Source organism: Mya arenaria, chromosome 11, assembly GCF_026914265.1.
Source record: "Mya arenaria isolate MELC-2E11 chromosome 11, ASM2691426v1".
Taxonomy (NCBI): Eukaryota; Metazoa; Mollusca; class Bivalvia; order Myida; family Myidae; genus Mya; species Mya arenaria.
This window is the reverse complement of record NC_069132.1, coordinates 59524867-59539799: the sequence shown is the minus strand read 5'-3', so window position 1 is coordinate 59539799 and position 14933 is coordinate 59524867. Positions and strand designations below refer to the sequence as shown.

The 14933-nt window shown below is 35.1% G+C and overlaps 1 protein-coding gene across 2 annotated transcripts; it reads left to right on the top strand.

The window, feature by feature from the left end:
• Positions 1–265: 265 nt before the first annotated feature.
• Positions 266–14686, top strand: LOC128209129 (uncharacterized). Of its 2 annotated transcripts, XM_052913000.1 has the most exons (8): positions 4020–4040; positions 4332–4430; positions 5015–5083; positions 6110–6247; positions 8082–8529; positions 9294–9465; positions 10208–10406; positions 11589–14686. In XM_052913000.1, the coding sequence occupies exons 3-7, from the start codon at positions 5016–5018 to the stop codon at positions 10318–10320; spliced, it is 939 nt and encodes a 312-aa protein (XP_052768960.1). In that variant the 5' UTR covers positions 4020–4040; positions 4332–4430; position 5015; the 3' UTR covers positions 10321–10406; positions 11589–14686. The 2 variants fall into 2 exon arrangements, with proteins under 2 accessions (XP_052768961.1, XP_052768960.1); XM_052913001.1 differs by lacking the exons at positions 9294–9465; positions 10208–10406; positions 11589–14686 and adding exons at positions 266–749; positions 2761–3047 and having other exon boundaries at positions 3723–4040; positions 8082–8220.
• Positions 14687–14933: the final 247 nt, after the last annotated feature.

The window sequence follows — 14933 nt, the reverse complement described above, 5'->3', positions numbered from 1 at the left end:
GATTTACCTAGGTTTATCTTGGAATTCTTTCCTGGTGAATCACGCTTGTTGAAATAATCAATATTAATTGATCTTATCATGATCTTGGCATACCAAAATTGTCATGTTTTATTATGGAAGGGATTATCCGCCAGTTCACTCTTTATGCTTTATGACATTCCAATTTCCGTTTTACTTTTGCGATAGTGAATTTGATGTTAGATTTTGGTTATTTTCAAGACTTAGTGTATTTCGTATCTTTATAATTATAAACGTATTTTGAAATTATCTTTGTTATATGTTAATTTTATTTTTATACACGTTTTTGTTGTTTCATTCTGAAAATTGATAAGATTTCCCTTAAAATATATTTAATACATTTTAATTCAAAATCAAACATTAAAATCAACATTAGGTATTCAGTTTATGGAGGCTACCAAATATGTGTTAATTCATTTGTAATAAAATGTTCAACACTTAATAAAAAAAATGGAAACATCATTCGCAGTATAAAATGCTGTTTAACATTGACACATTTAAACAAAATCGTCTGCATTACAATGTTGACGTTATCAAAAAATGAAACGGGGAACCAATTTTTGTAGTGCGTTTTCTTACGACAGAGGTCACTGTTTAATACTAACTGATCCCTTTTGGTGTGGACGTCAAAATCACCTCATGGAAAAGATTCAATCAAACCTTGTCAAACCTTGCCTGAAGTTGAAGAAAACAACAACAACAAGAAAGCTGTTACTACAACAACAACGAAGGTAACACGACAAAGAATCAAGTGTTTATTGTTGATATTTATTTATTGTTGAAATATATTTGTTATATCTGTTATTGGACGCCAATACTTTTAATAAGAGTTCTTGCCGCCCTCAGTTATGCGAACGTGTATTCGGACGTAGGGTTCGGACAGCATTTTTTTCTTGAAAATAATCGGGCTTAATTCATTATTATTTTAATACCATCCCTTTATGTTTACTGCCTGTAATTGGGATTTATTACTCTTATTGTAAAATTTCCAGAGTTTTGATGGAATTTATTGGTAAAAGCTTAGACAATCTTGACATGTTTACTTGTTGCGGAAAGGCTGCTTTTAAAATCATGACATTTGATAGTTTGGTTACAGTTTGACCAGTCGGAATATAAATCTGAATGCATCTTATGCTCTGCCAATGTTAAAAGCTGTTTCTTACTGATTTGGGTCGAATTTTGAAAACTTGACTTTATTGTCTATGTTTTATTATTTATTTATTCTAATAAAAATAAATATTACTCATGTTACCCGTGCCCCGTCTCTTAGTATTCATAAGGAAGATTACGGTTTTTTGTTTACACTTTATTTAAACTCCAAAGGTTTGACTTTGACAAAATCCTAAAATATACAAAATAATCCAATTAACTTCTTAATACTGGAAAGGTAATAAATTACACAATTCAGATAATATGAATAATTATCTAATACATCAAGCACGAGATAAATTCAAATGCATTTACAATACATCTCCAATAAAACAAAGTACTGTAAAGCAAAAACTTACCGGGCAGTGGAATAAAAATATGGAAAAGTTATGTTTGAGATGTTGACACCTCAAAACCTGACTCGAAAGTGATTTGTGAAAATAAGAGCGGGAAATATGCAAAAATGTTAGTGTCTTTTAATAAAAATAAATAAGTTGAAAAACCAGTTCTTGTAAACACATACCCATGAAGACAGTGGACAGCACAATACATATACAACACAACTGACCACGTAGTCACACTTGAGTTCACATTTTAAGTAAACATGCTCTTTTCCTTAAGGGATTAACTTAATAAAATATGAATATGAAACCTAGGTAACACTCACATCCTTTTGATCAAAAGGCTAACATGCTACTGATCGTAACATATAATTCTATAAAAGCAATCTTTTAAGTCAATGCAAAACTAACCTAGGAAACAGTCCGTATCAACTTTTATTTTTGAAAGGTAAAAGCGTTTATAATGGGTTAAGGAAAATGTGCTTTTCAGAGTTTATTCCTGTCATTTGGAATTCGCAAATTTGGTGAGGTACTTTATATCACTGGCATAAAGACAAGTTTGCAAAAATGTGCACAATTTAAGATAAAAAATATTTTTTTGTCAACTTGCCGATCTGTGAGAGTGCAGCTTTAAGTTTAATCATGCTAGTACATTTTACATATCAGCTTCCATGTTATGTTTTGGCCCTTTTGTTATCTATAACATCTTGTGAACTCAAAACTAAAACGTTTTAGAAAATGATATATATTTTTCTAATCAGAGTTGAAACACTTAACAGTTTTATAAATATAGAATCTATTACAATACAAAGCCAAATTCATGAGCGAACACACTCACAGATGAAAGATTTGTCAGAATTTTTCTTTTGTCAAATATTCTAAACAATTTGGTATCTACTCACTTTTGGCATAAAAACTTGCCTACAAATACCTTTTATTAATATTTTCAATCTACTTATAACTGCAGATCATTATGGGAAGGTGTTGGGCATTAAATGCGTTCTTCATCTTAAAGATCAAGGTTACACTAAGCGATGAATATGACTTCAGGGACATATGAAATGTCAGTTAATAGACTGGCCTGATTAAAATTTAAAATTTTATTACCATTCTCACCTTTCCTACTTCCAAAAATTATATCAGCGATAAGTTGATATTGAGTGGGGGAGGGGGTGGACGTATGGTTATGTTGGGGAAAAACATCCAGTGTTGGATGCAATGTATTTTATATGAATATTTTTATTACTGTCAGACATGAGTCAACAGAGAGCACTTGAACTCCTACGACAGGCAGCTGCTGCCTTGGAGAGGGGGAATTCTACTACTTCTTCTACTTCTAATACTGATACTGCCACAACTGCTAACACTAGCCAGTCAGCCACCTCCACTTCAAGGACTATGGCAGCAGTAAGGAACATATTTGCTCCCTACCAGCCTTACAGCGCCAACAGAACAGGGGCTCGTGGCAGACGTTTTAATCCTACTCAAGCACGTAGTTTCTGGACACACAGATTTTGTGTTCTTGGGAAGACTTCAGATGTAAGTTTATTATCCATTTGATCTGTTTTCTTAAAATTTCTTACTTTGTACACTGAATTTGGAGCATCAAAATTGATTTATTGATTCCATGAACATTGCAGTATGGCCATTGGTTGGTCTGTCGGCTGCGGCGTTGTCATCCATAGTTGGTATCACGCATTTCGTTTCCGACTGATTACTTAAGAACCCTTGGGTTCTCAGACCTTATTGTTCATGGTCAGTAGATGACCCCTATTGATTTTGGGATCACTAGGCACCTTGATTTGTAGTTGAAAATGGTTTCAGCTCAATAACTTGGGCCTAGGATCCTTAAACTCAGTAGGCATATTGGTCATGGTCTGTAAATGATCCATAGAACCCTTTGGCCTAGATCCCTTGAACTTGGCAGGCTTATTGGTTATTGACAAATCAATAGATGTTCCACACAGATTTTGGGTCACAAGGTCAAGGTCACAGTGACTTTGTAGTAAAAAACAATTGTGGTTTGATCCTCAAACTTCATTTTTGACCCATATTGTTTCTGGGGTTTGTTAGTAAAGGTTTCAGTGATTTTTTGTTGGAAAATGCAGGTGATAGAAGTGTTCATCTAGTTAAACCAACATATTCAGAATGATAGCTTTAATGGTGGACATATATGTATCACTACAGTTTACCTTTTCCTATTGTTTCATTTAGAATGTTGCACCTACCCGAGAAGAAAAAGACAGGCTGTATAAAGCCAACTTGGGTGAAAAAAAAATATCATTTGAAAAAAATGATGATGCCACGTATCTGAAGAGTCAGTTGGAGGAGCAGTACCCCAAGTTGAGTGGAATTGGAGGATTTGAGTTATTGAGGACCCAGGCACGGAGCCGATGCGACTTGGAAGTGATAAGTGTGCCTCCTGGTGGCTATACTGTAAACTTCCTGTCGAATCAAAGTAACCTTGGTCAGGCAGTCTGCTATATACGACCTATACAAAATAATCTGTCTCTGGAAGGACAAGAATTCACTGTAAGTAAACATAATTATAAGGGATTTGTCTCCAAACAATCCTTAGTAATAGATATTGTTATACAGACTTCTTACTTAATTTCTGCATTGATCCAATCCATTATGATATACAGTTAATATGTGTATGATTTTGATCTTGGATAACCTTGATTATTTGCCAGATTTAACCAGAAGGCGAGACAAAATGTTATGAGACTTGGTCTATGAAAAATGCAGTTTTTTCTGTGTTTGCACACTAAATTGTACTTTTAATTTAAGTGAATTATGGCTAAAGACATTGTGTTATTTTAGGATGATGATGGTATTCAGGAAGAGTGCATTCGATGTCACATGATGATTCCTCTGAGACTACTTAGGGAGCATGCTGTGACTTGTGGAGTTACAGAGGAGGTGAATTATGTTTACTTAAAATCCTCACAATAATCCCAGGGCATTTGAACCACTTAAACATTACATTTTCGCATGTATAACATTCATTCTTGCTTAAAACATTCATTCTTGCTTAAAATTTTACTAGTGATTAATTAATATTCATATGATCAGCCAAAGGTTCTCCTACTAGAGCTTTGAAGACCATATTTCAGTGTCTGCAGAAGTTGAGCACACATTATAAAAGAACCAATTAACTATGATTACTAAATGTGGGACTTGCCAAACTTTATGGAACTCCCAAAATAGCTCATAAAGACGATGTGCAGAACCAATGAACCAACGCACCAGTTCAGGGTCAGGAATACAGCTGAGGGTCAAAGGCCTGAGCCTTGGATTTCTTGTCCACTCAATTTCTCCTAAACCCCTTGAAGGATTTTCATGAAACTTGTCAAATATTTACCTCATCAAGACGATGTACAGAACCCATTAACCATCCAAGCAGAACCCATAAACCATCCGCATGATCTTAAGGTCAAGGTTATAGCTGAGGGGGGTGCAATATGTTTTTGTGTATAAACAACTTAGTTTTGTATTAACTTCAGGATGAAGTTCTACCACCATTTCCCAAGAAGAGAAATGTTATACAGACACCAGTGTGCCAATTTGCTTGTGTAAGTATTTAATACATATATATGAAGGGTGATCAAAAAGTTTGTGGACTACAAAATGTAATGTTACTTGGTAGAGTTTTAGAAGATACATGTAATAGACATGAAACTAGGATCATGGGTAGAGTATTGCAAACTACTAATTAATGTAGCTTCACTCTTGAATTTTTTTCCTAACATCTTTAGTGATGTCCTAAAAATTGACCTGTTTTGCCTTCCTTTCTTATACATTTTGATCTTATATCTAGGAAATCAATGAAACTAATGGGGGGAATTAGATGTTGCAGACGTAGAGCCAAAACACTTTTTATAGAAATATATGAAATGTTTGCCTGAGGCTTTGGAATTTTTAATGCAAAATCGTGTTATGCCAGTAAATGTTGTGTCTGGTAATATTTTGGAAACCTGAAGAGGTAATCATGTATCTTTACATTGATATTGTGTAGCATTATGCACAATTTTTCCAGAGTGCCAGCAGCTGCCCTGGAAGTCCATTTTCACAGTAACTATATTGTTATAGTTTATGTTGAAGTTTATGTTCTGTTGACTGTTACAGTTCATGCTCCAGGATGGTGATATTATAAAACAATTGTCATTCTGTTCTCTGTTATTGTACCCCTGCTTTACGAAGTATACATGTAAGAATCACCCATGTTGACATGTCACGTCCGTCACATCCCGCGCCGTTCCGTCCTGTCACTCATTAAACAAAGTTAAATATTTCGAGTATGACTAGTGATATTGCAATGAAATTTGGCACACAGGTTTAGAGGCATAAAAACAATGAGGAAGACAGGTATATGGAGGACAATTCCTGCCCAAAATCCAACATTCTTCATTGCATTTGAAGTTGTCGTTTTGAAAATTTATTATGTAAAGTGTGTTGGCGTTCACTCATTTGCCCTCTTGTCTTATTTTTTCATGTTTTGGGTGAATTCATCTAAAATTGTTATGTACATGCAGATGTTTTATTTCACCATTTTGTTAGCTTTCAAACAGAGTGAATATCATGTTTCATAAATATTTCAGGAAAGAGACTGAGTCTGGTGTATGTCCAGTTTGTGATAAAATCTTCCCGATAGAATTGTTACCAGAGCACGCTGATGTTTGTTGCCAGTCTGATGAAGTTTGCCAGTCAGGGGAAGCTGAAGCTAAACATGTGTTCAAGTAAGCCTTAAAACAATACACTGAATTTATTTCTGGTGCTAAAGATCAAACCACATGATGATAGTTTTACAGTCGGCCAAATCTAATAATTCATGTCCTGTAGTAATTAGATTGTAAAATGAAAATCAGTATTTACTGACAGTATTCTATATATTTAATAACATTTGGATAAAGTTACGACCCTTTAAGTTTCAAATTAAAACCTCTGGTTAAGATTCTGTCTGAAACTACACTCAAATCTATATCTTTTTAAAAGCCTTCCCAATCTGCACACCAGCTTTAATATTTTAAGTTAGATAACTCTATTTTGCATTTATTTCAAGTATCGTTTTGTTTACTTTTCAACTCATAAGTTCTGGTTCAAGTTTTGCTTGAAACTACATGCTAGTTAGGGCCCGCAAAGAAATGCAAGTGCCCTATAGTAATCACCCTGTCTGTCCATTCGTCTATCAGTTCATCAACATTTTCCTCTTTTTTTTGTCGAGCCCTCTTGTGGTGAGCGAGACATAGTTGTCACAATGCCGGTTCCGTGTATGTGTGTGCGTGCGTCCGTCCATCCGGACTGAACCTTGTCCGGGCTGTATCTTGACCATGCATTTTAGGATTTTCAAAAAACTTTCCATGAAGGTTCCCCATGATGAGGCGGCTTGTCGCTCACAAGACCCAGGTCTGTACCTCAAAGGTCAAGGTCACACTTAGGTCAAATGTTGAAATGAGTACTGAACCTTGTACGGGCTGTTTCTTGACCATGCATTAAAGGATTTTGAAAGAAACTTTCCATGAAGGTTCCCCATCATGAGGCGGCTTGTCGCGCACAAGACCCAAGCCTGTACCTCAAAGGTCAAGGTCACAATTAGGTCAAATGTTGAAATGAGTACTGAACCTTGTCCAGGCTGTATCTTGACTATGCATTAAAGGATTTTGAAATAAACTTTCCATGAAGGTTCTCGATGATGAGGCGGCTTTTCACGCACAAGACCAAGTTCTGTACCTCAAAGGTCAAGGTCATGCTTAGGTCAAAAGTTTGAATGAGTACTGAACCTTGTCCAGGCTGTGTCGTGATTATGCATTATAGGATATTCAAAAAACTTTCTCTGAAGGCTCCCCATCATGAGGCAGCGTGTCGCGCATAAGACCCAGGTCTGTACCTCAAAGGTCACGCTTGGGTCAAAATTTATGAGACAGAGGTGCAGGTCTAAATTTTGAAGTGCACCTCTACTTAATTGGTTGATAATAGAGATTCTTCTCTATATTTAGACCTTTGCGTCTAAATAAAGAAATGCACTTTCTAAATTACATAAAAGTGCACCTCATAATACTTATTATATATATATATATTATATATATAACTGCTTATTGTTCAACTGGTGCAATTGCATGGAAGAGCATTATGTCTGTGTCAAAGGCTCTTTCAACGGGCTCGACATTTCGCCTGTTGGCATCTAGTCTTAATAATTTTACTACAACCATAGAAAATATCATCTGCAAACTTAATACACTTACTCATAGGAACAATGTGCTCCTTCATGGCAAGTAATATACTTCCAACTTTAATATTTTAAGATATATGGCCCTTTGCAACTTTTGTTAAATTACACATTTCAAGTTTTTTCCTAATAACTTAAACCACTGAAGAGATCGTCTTCAAAATTCATACACTTAGTTACAGTGACAATGTGCTTTTTCTTTACATGTTATAAAATAAGAACTGAAATATTGTAAGATTTATGGCTCTTGGTATTCAACTTAAAATATCTTTTTCTTAGAACCAGGACGCAGGACGCAGAGGTAAAAAAATCACTGATGTCACACTTCTTCATTTGTATCATTGCAGCTCATTTGATGATTATTTGTCATCAAAGACTCTGAATGGGGAGAAGCTCTGGGACATATCAGTAATCCGAAGAATGCTTGTCCAGCAGGCCATGGAAGAAATTGAGCAAGCGCCAGAAGAAGAATGGAACAGGAAGTTTTGTATAACATTCATAGGGGAAGAAGGTTTGGACTCCGGCGGATTGACGAGAGAGTTCTTAACATTGCTTTATGACCATTCCCCTGTTTTTGAGAACAGTGTTCTCAGCTTTGATGCACAATTACTTGAAAAAAAGCATTACTTCTTAATGGGACAAATGGTTACAATGGGCATTTTAAGTGGCCATCCAGGACCAAGGAATCTCATGAAACATGTTGTGGACTACATTGTCAGTGGAAGAACCACAGGTATAACAGATATACCTGTAGATCAACTTGGCCGATTGGATGCTGTCTCAGCTATACAAGAGGTAAAATATATTTTTAAATGGTATTTTTAGGCTTAAATAAAAAGCTTTCAGGCTAGTTGTTGTGCTCTGTTACCAGACGGAATAGGCTAGTGCTCTGAAAAAAACTGTAAGTTATTTATTAAGTTATTTCCATGCACACTCATCAACTACATAAGTTATAATTGCCCTTGCTTCTTTGGCAATATTCAGAAGTTGGGGTGTCTATGTACTATTGACACATTTCTGGCATAGGGCAAACAACACCAATAAGGAAGTGACTATACAATTTTATTTGGTTGTCTATAACCTAAAGGAATGTCATGGTACACTTCATGTTATTCTGTTTTTGTAATAATTACTGTTTAAACATACATGCCATATTTCTGAGAGGCTTCCCAGGGGATTTTGGTCTGAATTCCAGGGGATTTTGATATTATACCAGGGGATTTTTACACGACGAAAATTTGCGCAATATCTGCATTTATAATATAAGAATAAATACAGAAATACATTCAAATTACAATAATTTTTGGACAAAGTCATCATGGTCCTTCATGGAATTTCACACTCATAATATTATTGATGCTTTCCACTGTCAACCTGAAGCAAGTTTTTAAACATTTTTTTTTTTTTAATTCCAGGGGATATGGATCCCCCGACGGGGGACCAGGGGATGGGTAGAAATTCCGGGGGATTTTTCCCCCTGCCGGGGGATATGGCATGTATGGTTTAAATGAAATTAATCTCTTATATATAAATACATGCAAATACTTTGCTATTCACAGATTTCGGATTCAGTTGATTGCAACCAGATGATAGAGAAATATGGGGATCTGCTGGAAGCCTGTGGTTTTAGAAAAGTCTTGTCAGTAGAAAGCAGACAAAATGCTGTGTCTGCGATGAAGAGCTATTACTTGTTCAACCGATTTATTCCAAGTCTACTGCAGTTTGTGGAAGGTATGTGTATTTGTGTTTTCCCCTAAATATTTGTGGATAATGTGTTCAGTGTAGATTAATTATTGTATATTATAGTTGCAATATTGCATTATCTTGGCCAGCTTCTTTGCACTGCTACTCATATACAGGTGTAAGGAATACCAAGCTCTGGCACTGTGTGTCTGCCTTAAGACTGAGCATCTGTGTATTGAGCTATTTGACCCCACTAAAATTGTTCCACTGTTTTAAGTAAAGATTGTTAAAATCTATAGGACTGGTGCGTTAACAGATACACTTAATAAACTTGTGGACTCCTTAGGGACATTTGACTACCATAGCAGTCCACTGTCTGCCATCACAGAAATCTTCGGCAGCTCCTTACATCCCTAGAATAACCAGCTGACATCGTCTCGATGTCCCTAGCAATATTATTGATTTCCCTTAACAAACGACCGTTAAAATCAATTATCAACCACTAACTTCCTTAGCAAGCAGCAACTTCCTTAAGTAACCACTCACGATTTGGTCATTTTAAGCAGGTTAGCGATTTAGGGCAATATTGGCCCTCCTGGTGGTTTATTTGAATTCTTCTTTAGAAGTTAAAATATGAAGCTTTACAATAATTCAGTAATGTCAGTTTTGCTAATAACAATATTCTAATAATAATTATTTAAAATTAAAGCATATGACTCATGGTTTGGAGCACAGAGATACCCATAGGAAAATTTAAGTTTTACAAATCTTCTTACCCTAATTGTTTCAGGTCTCAAACTTCATGGCATGCTAGACATGTTGCGGAAATGTCCGGAGAAGGCATACAGTTACCTTATGCAGACAGAGCATGTGGACAGCTTGACCATCAAAGGTTTTTTTTAAGCCTGTATTTTCTTCCGATAAAGCAGAAAAAGAAGATGAAGAAGTAATTCTATGCAACTTTCACCAGTTCCTGAAGAAACTTGAACGTATGTATCACTTGTAGCCGTTACTATACACCAAAGGTGATTTTGTAGTTTACTAGGCATAAAGTCACTATGACTTGTTGGTTTGGTATTTGACAAGATTTAGTTGCTGCTTTGTCGGAGCTGAAAAATGGGTACTTGGGTGGCTAGGAAAACAATATATACAGTTCATTAGGAACTCTTAGGAGGCTAAATTGCTCTTACGAGGCTAAAAATATATTTGAGATAGTCACGTATGTATCCATTTGTGGCGTCCTGCAGTGCACAAGAACCATAATCCTATCATGCATGTTTATTGAGTAATCTCCCCTGGCATACTGTTTAGTGTTACTTTGTAGTTGTTGTTTTGATTAACTTTCTGAGCTCCTACAACAGATTTACTGAGAAAAAAGTTCTTAAACCATGTTTTGAAGAGTAACACACATATTATAAGCTCACCTGAGCAAAATTGGAGTTGATAAGATTAGTCTAAGTTCCTTCTAGTTCGGCTTGTCCAGGCATTAACTTGGCTATGTGTAAATGCTCACCATGAGTACAATCATGTCTGTAGGTTACTGGCCAAAGTTGCACATAAAGGCCATGGTTTAATTAATTTTTTTTTATGTTCAGATTGAAACATGGGTTTTAATTTGGGTAATAGAAATAGTCAATATATATATAATGAAGACCTGTCTGTGAATGCATACCACACTCATTCCACTAAGACAGAAAATGTAATTAAACACACGAGTGATTTTTACAAAGTTGTCCTGAAAAAAGCCTTCTTGATTTTCAAATGACATAGTGAGTATGGAGTCAACCTCTAAATTATGATTATTGAAGCTTTATGGTCAAATTAAATCCAATTATTAGAAAAAAAACAGTACTTATCTTTATATTAAAAAACACTGTTCCAACAACGCAGAATGATCAGGGTATTAATCCAATATAGGTGTAGTTCAATTCAATTTCAAAATATGATTAATTTTGGCATTTTAAATCTTAACTTTGCCATTTATGTTCTAATAATAACCACTAATAGTAAGAAAAGTGTTTTATGTGTTTGGACAGTTTTACATGTATTCCATCTGCTTCTAGAAACACCCATATCAATATTATTAGTGTCCTAACAATGGCAGCAAATACCCCGGTACAGTATGTTTTTCATTTCATTATCAGTATTTTTTCCTTTTTTGTATATTCCAGGAGGGAAAATTTCATGCATTAGCATCGATGCTGAAACTGGGTCCTCATCTGAAGTAAACCTCAACACAGGACATCTCCTTCAAGCACTGATTGGATGCCCAGCTCTCCCAAGCTGTATTACAGAGGGAATAATAACCTTTGATCACAAAAGTGATTATCTTACAACTGTAAACACATGTGCCCCTTCAATAAACTTCAGCAAATTATCAGTGATAAAGAACTATAGTTCATTTGAAGAACTGATGAAAAATGTCATTGTTGGATCATATGGCTTTGGACGTGAATAAATGTTAATTTAGCAGATCTATATGTTTAGAGCCCCAGCAGAGGCTGGTGAGGTAATTAAAGGTTTTATTTTGGAAACTATATCTTGTGTAAAGGACCTTTTAGAGGGCACGGTGTAGTGTGTTAAAGTCATGTTTTGGAAATAATATTACAACACTTTATTGAAACCACAGGCCTTAGAAATTAGACATTTGGCCCATTGTTGTTGCTATTGTTGTATTAATCACTTTCAGTTATAGCCAAAGTTATTTTTATGCCCCCGAAGGTGGGCATATTAAAATCACACCGTCCGTCCGTCCGTGTGTCCAGGCTGTAACTTTCCCTTGTATGGACAGATTTTAAAATAACTTGCCACATGTGTTCGGCATACTAAGACGACGTGTTGGGTGCAAGACCCGTGTCCCTACCTCTAAGGTCAAGGTCAGGTGGTTATTCACAATGGAGTGCTGTATATAAGGATACAGAGTATTGGTTGTTATGTCCGGGCTGTAACTTTTTCTTGTATGGACAGATTATAAAATAACTTGCCACATGTGTTCGACATACCAAGTCTACGTGTCATGTGCAAGGCCCATGTCCCTACCTCTAAGGTGAAAGATACAGTTAGTGTTTATTCACAATGGAATGCTGAATATAAGGACATAAGAATGTAAGTTGTCAAGTATGGGTGGTATTTTTTTATGTTCAGAGGCAATTTAAAATAACTTGCCATATGTAATTGTTTGATCTTTAACTTTTCATGTACTGACCTTGTTCATAGGTCAATGTCACATTCGGGGGCATTCGTCACATACTGTGACAGCTCTTGTTTGATGTCTGACTTTAACAAGCTTTATTGTAAAATAGTCATAACTTTTCAAAATTAATATTAGCACATAGCAGTGGTTCCTAACAGTGATATAATCACTAACAGTGATATAATCATAATATGTATTCATTCAAGCATGAAGGAAAAAATACCTACACAGTTTCACGACATCACTTATGTAGTGTCTGTAGATAAGTGTTTAAGCTGTGGATTTCTCCCACCTCAGATAAGTAGATCCAATAATTTAACCATGCTAGATATTCTTATCTTGCCCACGGGCGAAGATAAAATGCCCGTATGGAACTCCTTTTTAATGGTCACCACATTATAATAACCTCCCTTGTTGAAGACTGTCGTCAGTAGCATCAAGGAAATCTTGTCTTATGGTAATATTTAGAACGCTTATTAATTATTTCTCGCTTCAAATGTCACCATAAAATAGTTTTTACGCACCATTCAAGAAATAATGCTTCATTTTCCTTAGAACTATTTAAAAATACCGATTTGACTATTAATATCAACTTGATCACTGCGCGCGTATCCATGACTACCACGTGCTATCGCATATCCATACGCAATTATTTTCACTAAGCACAAAAGAGTTCCAGCAAAAAATACATTTTTAATTAATTTTGTTTAACTGAGGTGGGAGAAAAAGCATCTACCATAGCCAGTCGTGTAAGATAGTTTCATCCCGACCCTACGCTCGGGTCGGAATGATCCTATCTTACACTCTCGGCCATGGGAGATACTTATAGTCTTCCACTAATTAGCAGTCATTTTCAAATAAATTATTTTTCAAATACAGTAATCTGTATTAGACGAGAAAAAGATAAGTTCAACCCTTCAACTGAAACAGTTTTATTTTGGAGGAAAATCAAGATGATACAATAAATATGTAATTGAATTACTTGAAACTTAGCATGTATCATCGACCACATATATTGTGTAAACTTTGAAGATAAAATTAATGACATCACATCATCAACAATTTCATGGAGAATTTTGGGTTTAGAAAGACATTTGTCTGATTTATGTATCACTCAATGTGTAAAATCCGTACAAAATTATCTAAAACGACTAAAAATATATTAATTTATTTCTACTGCCTTTCAGATAATACAAAAAAATAGTTATATTATAATGTTTTAAGGTGTAACTATGACACATTTACCAGTAAATTTTGTTCAATACTTGAAGGGTCCAGGCCCGGGTTATAGTTTGTATAATGTTGTATTATTTCAGTCACATTTATGCTTAAATCATGTTGTAACATTGAAATATGATGTTATGAACCTAGGCGATATTCTGCTTAAAATAATTCACAATAAATTGATATTTCTGAGAAATTACGTTTTGCATTGTCATAGATCTTATAACTGGAAGTCAGAACTTTAATTTCTTTGGCCTGGAATTTTATGTTCAATCATATATCTTAACCCTCTGCCTTATTATTAACTTAAAGTTAGTCAAGCCTTGTGCTTTAATGTTTGTAAAAGCCTACCATTAAATTAAATTCTGAAAAAAATAATTACCAGACCTTTCTTACACTCATTCTTACATAAGTCAAGGGACCTTTCAATCGATTCCTTGTATGATGTGGAACTTTTTAGGGAATGTGAGAATTCCAACTTATTATAATCGAAAATGTACACCGGAATCTGCCTACATGTTTGCTCAGTTACGTGACCCTCGGTTCAGTCACTGAAGTTTCCTACAGGAAGCTGTGAGAACTCTGCACAGGCATTATTCAATATAGCTCTACAAAATGGGCACAAACGTTCAGTTGATTTTCTCATGTTAAGGTTCAAATGAATTATGGGAATTATGAGAAAGTCTAGACCAAAATCATTTTCCAACTGTGTAAATCTTGACAGACTCTCAATTGTTATTTTAGAGTGGCCTTTTCGGGCAGAGAAAAAAAATAGATTGGCATCTTTGTGCAAAATATGATTGAAATTAGTTCACTTTTCAAAAGATATTGATCAGAAACTCAATATTTGACCTGGTGTCCATGTTTTTCAAACATGTTTAGAAAATCATAAACACAAAATTTCAAGAAGATCTAATTAAAATGATGCTTCTATGGCATGTACAGGTAAATTGGTAGTTTCTGTAAAGATTTTTTAAGTTTCTACTATATATATGTACATATAAGAAATAGGGGCGCTGCCCCCTGTTGGCCATGTTTTTTTACAAATTATTTTATTTTGAACAATCTTGTTGGAGGGTCACCAATGGACCATTTCTAT